Below are 13,478 nucleotides of genomic sequence, written 5' to 3' on the forward strand. Positions count from 1 at the left end.
TCCAACACTGGAAGTATAAGTGGACTGAATGAGGTCAAGAAGGAGCATATGTTTGCTGAGGCATACAGTCCATGGAAACTAAAGTTGGATCCACGGTCACACCCAAGTGTATTCAACTGTGTTCCACCATAAATTTGCAAACGTGCTTTTTCACCTGTAAATGGCAATGTTTGCCTTAGTTTTTGTATGGGTAACGAGGTTGGTTGTCTAGTTTCAAGAACACTGATGTTAACTTGCTCCTTTTGCCACAAAAACAATATGGCATTGAGTTTCTCACCTGTTTCTACACCATCCCAGCTTTAAAATGACAACTCTTGGGAAAAATCCGCAAAATATGAAATAATTTTGCTTCAAAATGTCTAGAGCATCTGGCACACCATTCCAAGGTCATTGGCTCAAATCAGGCCTTGCCTCTCTGAGTTTGCATGTTCTCCCCGTGTCTGCGTGTTTTTTCTCCGGGTGCTCCGGTTTCCTCCCACATCCCCAAAACATGCACGGTAGGTTAATAGAAGACTCCAAATTGCCCGTAGGTGTGAATGTGAGTGTTGTGCAATTGGCAACCAGTTCAGGGTGTACCCTGCCTCTCGCCCAGAGTCAGCTGGAATAGGCGCAAGCACGCCTGAGACCCTAGTGAGGACAAGCGTCACGGAAAATGGACGGATGGATGGATGTCTATTGGTTGCATTTTCACTGCCAACAGATTGTTCAAATAAATATTGAAATAATTAAATACATATTAAAATAAATGAATAAATACTGACATATTAATCCATTGGCGGCATGGTGAGCAACTGGTTAGCACATCTGCCTCACAGTTCTGAGGACCGGGGTTCAAATCCCCGGCCCCGCCTGTGTGGAGTTTGCATGTTCTCCCCGTGCCTGCGTGGGTTTTCTCAGGGCACTCCGGTTTCCTCCCACATCCCAAAAACATGCATTAATTGGAGACTCTAAATTGACCGTAGGTGTGACTGTGAGTGCGAATGGTTGTTTGTTTGTATGTGCCCTGCGATTGGCTAGCAACCAGTTCAGGGTGTACCCCGCCTCCTGCCCGATGACAGCTGGGATAGGCTCCAGCACGCCCGCGACCCTAGTGAGGAGAAGCGGCTCAGAAAATGGATGGATGGATAATTTTGAGAGTCCATTTGTCATGAGCCATCCTCCAGTACTACGGGTGGAGCCGGGGTGGCGCTTTGCACATCAGCTACACAATTCCTCGTCTCCTTTCTGACCTCTGTGTCTCTCCTTGTCCTCAGTGTTCCCTCCATGTTTCTTTGCCAAGTGAATTACTACCACCACCCCGCCAAGCCAGCCGCCTGTCCTCGTCACCACCTGCCATGCATTCCCTGCCTCCACCACACGCCAGCGCACCTCAAGGACCTACATTTCTACATTTCCCTTTTTCAATAAACTGTTCATCACAACCGCTCAGCCTCCGTCTGCTCTTGGGTCCAGTCTCCATCCGTTCATGAGAGCATTAATATTACATGCACAGTTAGTAACATTTTGACAATAGGCTAGTATGCAAGACAGCAGTTCACCCGGACGTGCCCGGAACACCAGGCCTCACCAGGGAGGCATCTTGGAGGCATCCTAAACAGATGCCCGAGCCACTTCATCTGGCTCTACTCTGAGATCCTCCCGGATGACCGAGCTTCTCACCCTATTTCTAAGGGAGAGCCTGGACACCCTTCAGAGGAAACTCATTTCGGCCACTTGTATCCGGGACCCACAGCTCGTGACCATAGGCGAGGGTAGGAAGGTAGATCGACCGGTACATTGAGAGCTTCGCCTTTCGACTTAGCTCCTTCTTCACCACAACGGACCGATACAAACTCTGCATCACTGCAGACGCTGCACCGATCCGCCTGTCGATCTCCCGTTCCATTCTTCCCTCACTCGTGAAGAAGACCACAAGATACTTGAACTCCTCCATCCTGGTGAATATCATCCACCCCAGAGGCCTTGCCACCGAGGAGCTTTTTAACCACCTCAGTGACCTCAACCCCAGAGGTAGGAGAGCCCGCCTCAGAGACGCCAGACTCTGCTTCTTTATGGGAAGGCGTGTCGGTGGAATTGAGGAGGTCTTCAAAGTCTTCTCCCCACCGACTCACGAGGTCCTGAGTCAGAGTCAGCAGTGCCCCATCCTCACTATACACAGTGTTGCTGGTGCACTGCCTCCCCCTCCTGAGATGCCTGATGGTGGACCAGAATTTCCTTGAACCCGTCCGGAAGTCGTTCTCCATGGCCTCACCAAACTCCTCCTATGGCCGAGCTTTTGCCTCAGCGATCACCAAAGCTGCATTCTGTTTGACCAGCCGGTACTCAGCAGCTGCCTCAGGAGTCCCTCAGGCCAAAAAGGCCTGATAAGACTCCCTCTTCAGCTTGACGGCATCCGTCACCGCTGGTGTTCACCAACGGGTTCGGGATTGCCGCCACAACAGGCACCGACTACCTTAGGGCCACAGCTGCTGTCGGCCACCTTGCCAATGGAGGGGCGGAACATGGTCAACTCGGACTCAATGTCCCCCGCCTCTCCCGAGACGTGGGTGAAGTTCTGCCGAAGGTGGGAGTTGAAACTACTTCTGACAGGGCATTCTGCCAGACATTCCCAGCAGACCCTAACAATATGCCTGGAAGGTCAGAGCGGCATCTTCCCCCAGGTGGTGATCAGTTGACAGCTCCACCCCTCTCTTCACCTGAGTGTCCAAGACATGCGGCTGCAAGTCCGATGACATGACCACAAACTCAATCATCAAACTGCAACCTAGGGTGTCCTGGTGCCAAGTGCATGTGTGGACACCCTTATGCTTGAACATGGTGGTCATTATGGACAATCTGTGGTGAGCGCAGAAGTCCAATAACAGAACACCACTCAGGTTCTGATCGGGGGGCCGTTCCTCCCAATCACGCCCTTCCAGGTCTCACTGTCATTGCCCACGTGAGCATTGAAGTTCCCCAGCAGAATAATGGAGTCCCCGGCTGGAGCGCGCTCCAGCACCCCCTCCAGGGACTCCAAAAAGGGTGGGTATCTGAACTGCTGTTTCATGCTTAGGCAGAAACAACAGTCAGGACCCGTCCCCCCACCCGAAGGCGGAGGGAGGGTACCCTCTCATCCACCGGGGTGAACCCCAATGTACAGGCGCTGAGCCGGGGGGCAATAAGTATACCCACAACTACTCGGAGCCTCTCACCATGGGCAGCTCCAGAGTGGAAGAGAGTCCAACCCCTCTCAAGAGGACTGGAACCAGAGCCCAAGCTGTGTGTGGAGGCCTGACTATATCTAGTCGGAACGTCTCAACCTCACACACCAACTCGGGCTCCTTCCTGCCAGAGAAGGTTACATTCCACGTCCCTCGAGCCAGCTTCTGTAGCCAGGGATCGGAACGCCAAGGTCCCCGCCTCCGGCCACCGCCCAGCTCACAATGCATCTGACTCCTATGGCCCCTCCAACAGGTGGTGAGCCCATGGGAAGGGGGACCCACGTTACCCTTTCGGGCTGTGCCCGGCAGGGCTCTATGGGTGTAGGCCCGGCCACCAGGCGCTTGTCTTTGAGCCCACCTCCAGGCCTGGCTCCAGAGGGGGGCCGGGTGAAATATAAAAACATAAACATAACATAATATAAAAAAACAGGCCATAAATAACCCATCCTTTACTCATACACTTATGTCAGTACAATGTGCATATAAAGTGGGAGTTGTACTGTAGTCTTGACAGAAGATGGAACAATAATAAGAGCAACATTACCATACAGGTCATAATGTTTCTTTTCTATTTATTAATTCTTTTAACTAATGACTGTAAATGTGATTCCAACAGTGAAATCTTCAGATTGCCGTTTCTGTGCACACCTTTAAGGCAAATATTTTCTTAAATCAGGTTAGAGATTAGGAACGATGATACTATTATCAAAAATGCATTATATTTCTCATTTTATAAGACACTTTCATGTTGTAAGTATAAATGTGATGCGATAATGAAATGATTGTTTACATGCATACAACACACTCGACAACTGAATGACAGGCCACAAGCAACACACACCACCATCTCCTAATTGTGTCTGTCATTCTGAAAATATGCAATATTACTAACACTGAAGACTGTTCCATAACAAACAGTGCACTGTGATGATTTTAGCCACTTTCTTTGTACTTACCATTGTGAAGTCAAAATCTCCCCCCAGCAGAATATAAAATGTATACTGTAAAAAAACAGAAAAACCGTCAGTCTGTCCAAACCCATTTCACAAAATCTGACCCAGATTCGACTTGTGGCATGGTGTTTCAATGACTGAGACCTACCGCAAATATGGAATGGAATATATGATATGCAGTATGTAACACCTTGCAAGCTATTGAGTGACCACATTATACAGTACTCACATAGCCTACTTAAAATAAGACAACTAGCAATGCCATGAGAATGAAGACCCCACACCCATTGCCGCTTTTTTCGAGACATCTGAGTGGGTGGCACTGAATTGCAAAAAAGGTGATTTAAAAAAACAAAAAAACAGATCTCAGCAAGACATCATTGCTAATGGCACACGCGTCTAACAGTGCAAGATAAAAAGAGGCATATAATTTCCATACAAATTCCAAGGTGAAACCAATCAGTCATCTGATGTGCATAATTGCACAAAATTAGCTAGCCCATTATAATATTCTATTTGTGCAATACAATTTCAAAGACACTTCTTGCAAAGACTTTTATAATTATATGTTGAGCAACCGAAAACTGCTGGGAAAGATCAACTCTACCGCAAAGCATGGATGGGCACACAAGGAAGATGAAAAAAAGAAAAGCAGGATGAAGAAGAACTGAAGACTGAAGTGACATTTGTTTGTGAAATTAGTATCCTTGTGTGGCTGATGTTTTATTATTTATTATTATTATTAACCTGTAAAGATAGTAAGAGATATTTATTTTAACATGGATTTTCTAAAGAAGTGGTATTATTTAGAACTTTATTTTATATAATTTATTCATATATTTGTGAAGTAAAACTTGAAAAAAAAGAGCCATTATTTATTTTGTTTTACTTTCTATCCGAACAAATGAGTTGTCCTTTACAGTGGGTACAGAAAGTATTCAGACCCCCATTCTTTGTTATATTCCAGCCATTTGCTAAAATCATTTAAGTTCATTTTCCCCCCACATTAATGTACACACAGCACCCCATATTGACAGAAAAAAGAAAGGAATTGTTTAATTTTTGCAGATTTATTAAAAATGAAAAACAGAAATATCAAACAGCCATAAGTATGCAGACCCTTTGCTCAGTATTTAGTAGAAGCACCCTTTTGAGCTAATACAGCCATGAGTCTTTTTGGGAATGATGCAACAAGTTTTTCACACCTGGATTTGGGGATCATTTGCCATTCCTCCTTGCAGATCCTCTCCAGTTCTGTCAGGTTGGATGGTGAACGTTGGTGGGCAGCCATTTTAAGGTCTCTGCAGAGATGCTCAATTGGGTTAAAGTCAGGACTCTGGCTGGGCCATTCAAGAACAGTCACGGAGTTGTTCTGAAGCCACTCCTTCGTCATTTTAGCTGCGTGCCTAGGGTCATTGTCTTTTTTGAAGGTGAACCTTCGGCCCAGTCTGTGGTTCTGAGCACTCTGGAGAAGGTTTTCCTCTCTGATATCCCTGTACTTTGCCGCATTCATCTTTTCTTCAATTGCAACCAGTCTCCCTGCACCTGCAGCTGAAAAAACACCCCCACAGCATAATGCTGCCACCACCATGCTTCACTGTTGGGACTGCATTGGACAGGTAATGTGCTGTGCCTGGTTTTCTCCACACATGCCACTTAGAATTAAGGCCAACAATTCCACGTTTCAAAAAAGTTGGGACAGGTGGCAAAAAAGACTGAGAAAGTTGATAAATGCTCATCAAACACCTGTTTGGAACATCCCACAAGCGAACAGGCTAATTGGGAACAGGTGGGTGCAATGATTGGGTATAAAAGGAGCTTCCCTGAATTGCTCAGTCATTCACAAGCAAAGATGGGGCGAGGTTCACCTCTTTTTGAACAAGTGCGTGAGAAAATAGTCTAACAGTTTAAGGACAATATTCCTCAACGTACAATTTCAAGAGATTTAGGGATTTCATCATCTACGGTCCATAATATCATCAAAAGGTTCAGAGAATCTGGAGAAATCACTGCATGTAAGCGGAAAGGCCGAAAACCAACTTTGAATGCCCGTGACCTTTGATCCCTCAGGGGGCACTGCATCAAAAACCGACATCAATGTGTAAAGGATATCAGGAAAACTTTAGAAAACCAATGTCAGTAAATACAGTTCGGCATAAGTGCAACTTGAAACTCTACTATGCAAAGCAAAAGCCATTTATCAACAACACCCAGAAACGCCGCCGACTTCTCTGGGCCCGAGCTCATCTAAGATGGACTGATGCAAAGTGGAAAAGTGTTCTGTGGTCCGACGAGTCCACATTTCAAATTGTTTTTGGAAATTGTGGACGTCGTGTCCTCCGGGCCAAAGAGGAAAAGGACCATCCGGACTGTTATGGACGCAAAATTCAAAAGCCAGCATCTGTGATGGTATGGGGCTGTGTTAGTGCCAATAGCATGGGTAACTTACACATCTGTGAAGGCACCATTAATGCTGAAAGGTATATACAGGTCTTGGAGAAACATGTGCTTCCATCCAAGCAACATCTTTTTCGTGGACGCCCCTGCTTATTTCAGCAAGACAATGCCAAACCACATTCTGCATGTGTTACAATACGTGGCTTCGTAGTGAAAGAGTGCGGGTACTAGACTGGCCTGCCTGCAGTCCAGACCTGTTTCTCATTGAAAATGTGTCACGCATTATGAAGCGTAAAATACGGCAATGGAGACCCTGGACTGTTGAACAGCTGAAGCTGTACATCAAGCAAGAATGGGAAAGAATTCCACTTACAAAGTTTAAAAAATTAGTTTCCTCAATTCCCAAACATTTATTGAATGTTGTTAAAAGAAAAGGTGATAAGAAGGGGTAAACACGACCCTGTCCTACCTTTTTTGGAACGTGTTGCAGCCGTAAAATTCTAAGGAAATGATTATTTGCTAAAATCAATCACGATAATCAGTTTGAACATTAAATATCTTGTCGTTGTAGTGTATTAAATTAAATATAGGTCGAACATTATTTGCAAATCATTGTATCTATTTTTATTTATGTTTAACACAACGTCTCAACTTCATTGGAATTGGGGTTGCAATAATTGTACTGGGATTACCACATTACTGGCAAACCTTTATTGCTCAGTGACGTTTTTTCTCAAAAGTATTTTCTGTCAATTGACTGTCCGTTGTCGTACTAGAGCGGCTCCAACTACCGGAGACAAATTCCTTGTGTGTTTTTGACATACTTTGCAAATAAAGCTGATTCTGAGTACTATTAATAAAATGTATCAAAAGTGGATAACCTGGAGAAAAGGAGTTATTTTGTAACCATTGGAAGTGTTCAATCTCAACGAATGGCAATGACCTATGGGGTCCCTCAAGGGTCAGTTCTCCTGTCACCCCTCCTGTATATGTAACCCTTGGGTCAAATTCTTTTGTCAGAACTAATTTTGACAATTATAGCTATGCAGATGACTCAGAGTTATATCTAGCAGTGTCTCCAGATGACTGCAGTTCAGTTGAGGTGTTGTGTCACTGTCTAAAACAGATAAATAACTGCCAAAACCTTTTTCAATTAAACCACAACAAAACCGAGATAATTCTTTTTGGCAATAAAGAAAAGAGGAGTGCTGTTAGTAAATACCTGGAGTCACTATCTTTAAAAATCAAAGACCAAGTCCAAGATCAAGCGGAACAATGACTTTGACACCAATATTGTTTTTCTTTAGTGAAAATCTCAAACATCTGGACATAAAACAACACTGAGAAAGTACTTTTGACAGAAAAATAAGTATAACTATGTACAGAATTTACATTAGACAAAACTGCATGGACAAATGGGGCTCCCACACTTGCACTTTCTTCCTCCTTATCCTCCTCTTCTACTGTTTGCTCAGTCGTCCAGGTTTTTATTACCTTCCACATAAAATCAAGCAAGGTTTTACCCACACCTGGATTTTGTTCTTTGTTGGCGGTGAATGGGATCTTGTATGTTTGCCATTGTCCTTGAAACCAGTCCCTACTTCTGCTCGAAGCACAACCTGTGCAGTTGAGAAATATAACTATTACTATAAAAAAATACATTGTTGAAATTGCTGTAGTGGGACGTGGAAAAAAAAGAGCTTTCAATTACCTTTTTTGTTTGCACTAGTGGTACTAAATTATGTTTATGTAACAAGGATTGAAGGAGAGGAGGAGGAGGAATTGTTTGATCGCTAAATGTAGCTAACGCTAGCTGCAAACGAGTTACCTTCGTCTCTGGACCTCGGGATGAAGCTCGGCTGCTTCCAGGGCATCCAGAGGGAGTTCACTCATCTGACGATTCCGGATCCCATTTAATCAAATCCTGGGCAGCAGACGATCAGCTAGCAAGCGGCTGAGAGCATCCCGCCATATGGCCCGGCATTTTCGGTGATACTTTTGCTGCAAATGGATTTGTTCAGAGTGTCGTCCTTTATTTCCCCGTATGATCTAAGATGTCATTCATGTCGGTTGCAGGAATATTTTTCTTGCCATGGCGCAATAAATTTCTATAACCGAAATCTTTTTTTTAGATTTTTTTTCATTTTGTCGTCTCTCTTTTCAGCCATTATGGTTGCCTCTTCTCATTGTCTCCTCCTCCTTCTTCTTCCTCTTCTTCAATCTGTGGAAGTGACGTTCACCTCAAGGCATTGTTGCCCTCGACAGGCCCGTTAAAAAAGGCCATTGACGTCTTTGTACGGCATTGGCAGGGAATGAGTTAAACACCCGCAGCTCATTCAGAATGCTGCAACTCGGGTTCTGACCAGAACAAAGAGTTCACAGCATATTACTCCAATTGTAAAGTCTACACTGGCTCCAAGTCAGCTTTAGAATAGATTTTAAAGTTCTGCTACTGGTCTAGAAATCACCAAATGGTTTAGGTCCTGAATACATTAAAGAAATGCTAATGGAATATTAACACAGTAGGACTGAGATCGACAGACTCAGGTCAAATAGTGAAGCACAGAGTGCAAAGCAAACATGGTGAAGCAGCATTTAGCTCTTTTGCAGCACACAAATGGAATAAGTTGCCAACAGAACTGACGCCAAGAGTGAATGTTTTTAAATCCAGGTTAAAAACTCTTATTTTTTCTCATGCTTTTTTTTAAAGAGCATTTCCAGTTTTAAATGATATTTCTTGCACTGTACACTGTTTTAATTGTGCTTTTATTTTTTTCTTTGTTTTTAAATGCTTTTAATCATAGAAAGTACATTGAGTTACCTTGTGTATGAAACGGACTATTTACTGTACATAAATTTGCTTTGCTTTAATCACTAACTTTTTGCATATGAACATATGACAGTGTTGGTGTGCGTTGTACATAGGTAGAAGTCTTTTCCTGCTTTCTGGGGTCGACGTTAGGGATGCACATTATATACGAGAACATATTACACATAACAAATCATGGTATTCTATTAGTTTATGTACTGTTTTGTATTGAAATGCATTTAACAATATTCCTGTCTTGTGGCAATTATTTTATTCAGTCGTCAGCTAAAATCAATTTAAATTAAACCGTGATGCTTTTTAGGACAAATATTGTTTCACAATTAAAATGCCATTAAACAACATTCATTAATGTCAAAGCCATTAATTAATTTGATATTTTTGTTTTACTTTTTTTTTTTTTTTTTTTTTTTTAAATTGAGTCCCACCCCTAAAACAAATTCAAGAAATACTGTACTGGTACAGTATATAACTTGTTGTAAACCTATCATAACATTTGAAACATCTTCCATACATCACATGATTTAAGTATCAACATAAAACAAATAATAAATGTATGAAACAGTAATATGACTTTATTATCATATTTCATTAAACACAGCATTCAACGATAGATAGATAGATAGATAGATAGATAGATGGATAGATGGATAGATAAGATTTGACTATACTGTTGCTGTCTCAGTTGTTCAACTATTATCCATGTAGTTAAACCCAAGCAGCAGTACAGTGTGTTTTTCACCCTCTTTTACAAGTACTGGGCTAAACAGGATAACAACCTCACAACAGAGACATCTTGAGATTTACTTAAAATTGCAGCTGTACCAAGTGGCCCAGAATGTGAAAAGTTAATCTTCTGGACTGGTGTACAAAAGCTTCCTCCATCTCAGAGCATCAACTGTTCCCACTCACTAACCGATATCAGCTAATGTCCATCAGTCAAAGAGAAGAGCTTTGAATCTGCTGGATCGTAGCCACCTATTATAAACTCTATTTTAGTGGCACATCGTCTCAACCAGGGGTGTCAAACTCATTTTTGTCTCGGGCCGCATTGTAATTATGATTTCCCTCAGAGGGCCATTAGAACAGTGAAACCATATAAATATTTAATCACCAAATCATATTATTACCATTACACAACAAATTGAGGGATAATTAGTTTTGAAATCAGAAGACAAGGATAATAGATTGTTCAAGTATTGTTTGTTACTGTAGAAGAAGGGTTTGGTAACAGAAAAATGCAATATCTCAACATTATTGTTTATTATTATGACAATTTGGAATTTGGGTACAGATTTCAGCAGAAATCACGGAAGTTGACGAGCATGATTTGCTTTCGCGGGCCACATAAAATGATGTGGCGGGCCGCAACTGGTCCCCGGGCCTTAAGATTGACACATATGGTCTAGACGATGCCAAACTGGGCCAGATCACTCAGCTCCATTTCACCAAAACCCTCCCAAGGGCAGATGACTTCAGCATCTATAAGAAAGAAAAGCAAGAAAATAACTGTTCAAAGAGTGATGGGGGTTGTCTCACTTATTCCTTATTCCTATGATGCTTACCTCTGATGCCGTCCATCCCAGGAATATCATCAAATCTAAGTAGAGGATTCCATTGTTTGATTCATAAAGGTAACATTGTAATGAACTATGACTTGATTTTTGGTGACTGTTAACTTACCGCTTCTGTCCAGCTTTGGGAGCCTTACTCTTGAACAGTCTAGTCTCTTTCTCCTTCGACTTGGGAAGGTTGGCATTGGCGCCCTTGGGTTCTGCTGATGCTGCATTCATTTCTATGAAACCAATAATTCGCTGCATTATTTCCAACAAATACAGTAAAACACTTGATGAACGGAGCAAGTTTTTTTTTTTATAATAAAGTAGTAGTGTGTGAGTAAACAGCTGCAGTCATTTCAGCATCGATGCCATCGTGATGTACATTTGACTAATTTCCATTGAATTCCATTCCATCATGATAATAATCATTTCCATTCAGCCGTTATTATATTTCAATTAAATAGTGTTGTAAAAGGCAACATTTTTCCAAGAGTGACTCGTCAAACCCAAATCCTGCACCGTGGTTTTAATGCAATGTATCAAACCATCCACATACAAAGTTTCACCTAGAAGCTACATTTGATTAGTCATTAGTCCTATGCCCCGCTACTATAAATCAACTGGGAAAGGTCAATTATTTATCTGTGATAAAATTTAAACTGACTGCAAACTAGAATTACGAAGTAGATAATGTGTGGTGCCAGGAGAAGCCTAACCTGCACGTTAGTTTGGGGTTTGCTGGAATCCAAAAGGAGAAGCAGTCTGGAAGGCTTGAGAATAAAAAGATGCAAAACAAAGAGAAGTTTCTCTTTCTTTTTGCACTCCCTGTTCTGCGCTTACACTATGTACACTAGCCATGTCCTTTATATAGTTCTTCAGCAGTGGTCATAAACAAAGCTGTTAATAGAGCTGAGGCAGGGATATTATCAGGGGGGGGGGGGATAATCTTCAGAACTTGAGGACAGCGAGTACATGTTGTAACGTGCTGTTAGTTATTGTCTTGGGTCTTTGAAACTTAAGTATTTGGCCTCATCTGTTCATTCATGCTTTTTATGCACATACTGCCATTCTCACATGCAACACTTCAAAGCAGCATGATGCAACAGCACAACCCATATACGGTAAATATTACTACTAGGTGTAGAATGGTTCACAAAATCCACGGTTCAGTTTGTATCTCAGTTTTGTGGTGACAGTTTTCGGTTCGGTATACGTTGACTCTTAAGAAAATGTATTCTGTCCCGCATATTTTGTATTAGTCACTGATGGTGTAGTGGTACACTCGCCTGACTTTGGTGTGGGCAGCGTCGGTTTAGTTCCCACTCATATGTGCCCTGCGACTGACTGGCGACCAGTACCTTTTGTCTGAAGTCAGCTGGGATAGACTCCAGCACCCCGCAATCCTAACCAGCATAAGCGGTGTTGAGAATGGATGAATATTTTGTATTATTATTATTATCCGTCGTAGTAGTAATCAGAAATATATCTTTGTTAATCTATGTATGTCAGCTGCGTTTAATGACAGGCAGCTGTCACAGCTTTTTGGGAATGTGTTGCAGCCATAAAATTAATTATTATTATTATTAATGATTATTTGCTAAAAACAATCACTTTTATCAGTTTGAACATGAAATATCTTGTCGTTGTAGTGTATTCAATTAAATATAGGTTGAACATGATTTGCAAATCATTGTATTCTGTTTTTATTTATGTTTAACACAACGTCCCAACTTCATTGGAATTAGGGTTGTAGTTTATCTGCCTCACAGTTCTGAGGTTGCGGATTTGAATGCTTGACTTCCAGTGTGCAGTTTGCATGTAATCCCCATACTTGCATGGGTTTCCCGCAGTACTCTTGACTTCCTCCCACATTCAAAAGCATTAGGTTAATTTCAGATTTATTTATTATTAAGAATTATCCATAGGTGTGAATGTGAGTGTGAATGGTTGTTTGTCTATACATGCCGTACAATTGGCTGGCGACGAGTCCAGCCTTCAACTCACCCAAGACGGTAGTGAGGTTCAGCGGTATAGAAAATGAATAGATGGATATACTGTTTTGTTGATTCCTCTCTTGAGATTGTTGAAGAAGTCACATTGTGGCCCTCCCAGTCCCATATTTCCTGTCCTCAATTCGCCTAATTATTGAAATTGTATCCTGCTGCATTTAAATTGGATTAGATAATGTCCGTTTAAAATAACTAGATAGACATAACATTCGATCAGGCGAGAGCAGAAAATTCTCAAACACAAACATGAATAGTTTTTACAAGATATAAACTTTAATTTATCACAGCTGAATCACAAGTGTTTAAAAGTGTTCCAAAAGAGTTTTAACTTGTTTCAGGTAACACATGGCAAGACAGACAAAACATTATGATGTCACAAGCAGGAGTGAATGTGGAACATGCTGCTAAGTATTTAATTGGATTACACTAGGTGGCCTCAATTATATAAGTATTACGCATTCTACAACCCATACATACTGTACATCGACACTAAGTTTCTGAACATGAATTTATATCGTAAAAATAAATTGGGA

At 42.0% G+C, this 13,478-nt stretch overlaps 1 protein-coding gene and 1 long non-coding RNA gene across 3 annotated transcripts in view; both read right to left on the reverse strand.

Moving 5' to 3' along the window:
- LOC133470298 (uncharacterized) overlaps positions 1–13,478 on the reverse strand; it is a 101,094-nt gene that overhangs the window by 32,121 nt on the left and 55,495 nt on the right. The gene's annotated exons all lie outside the window — the stretch shown is intronic.
- Positions 9,935–11,811, reverse strand: LOC133470270 (retinal cone rhodopsin-sensitive cGMP 3',5'-cyclic phosphodiesterase subunit gamma-like). The gene is made up of 4 exons (XM_061758456.1): positions 11,653–11,811; positions 11,061–11,172; positions 10,943–10,977; positions 9,935–10,859 (listed from the first exon to the last, which is right to left on the reverse strand). Exons 2-4 carry the CDS (start codon positions 11,168–11,170, stop codon positions 10,783–10,785), a joined length of 222 nt encoding a protein of 73 aa, XP_061614440.1. The 5' UTR covers positions 11,171–11,172; positions 11,653–11,811; the 3' UTR covers positions 9,935–10,782.

This window comes from Phyllopteryx taeniolatus, chromosome 2, assembly GCF_024500385.1.
Source record: "Phyllopteryx taeniolatus isolate TA_2022b chromosome 2, UOR_Ptae_1.2, whole genome shotgun sequence".
Classification (NCBI taxonomy): domain Eukaryota; kingdom Metazoa; phylum Chordata; class Actinopteri; order Syngnathiformes; family Syngnathidae; genus Phyllopteryx; species Phyllopteryx taeniolatus.

Coding starts and splice junctions, on each gene's coding strand:
- LOC133470270 (XM_061758456.1), bottom strand. CDS start 11,170: ATGAATGCAGCATCAGCAGAACCCAAGGGCGCCAATGCCAACCTTCCC. Junction 10,978..11,060: donor CCCAAAGCTGGACAGAAGCG/GTAAGTTAACAG, acceptor TCCTCTACTTAG/ATTTGATGATATTCCTGGGA. Junction 10,860..10,942: donor TGGGATGGACGGCATCAGAG/GTAAGCATCATA, acceptor TCTTTCTTATAG/ATGCTGAAGTCATCTGCCCT.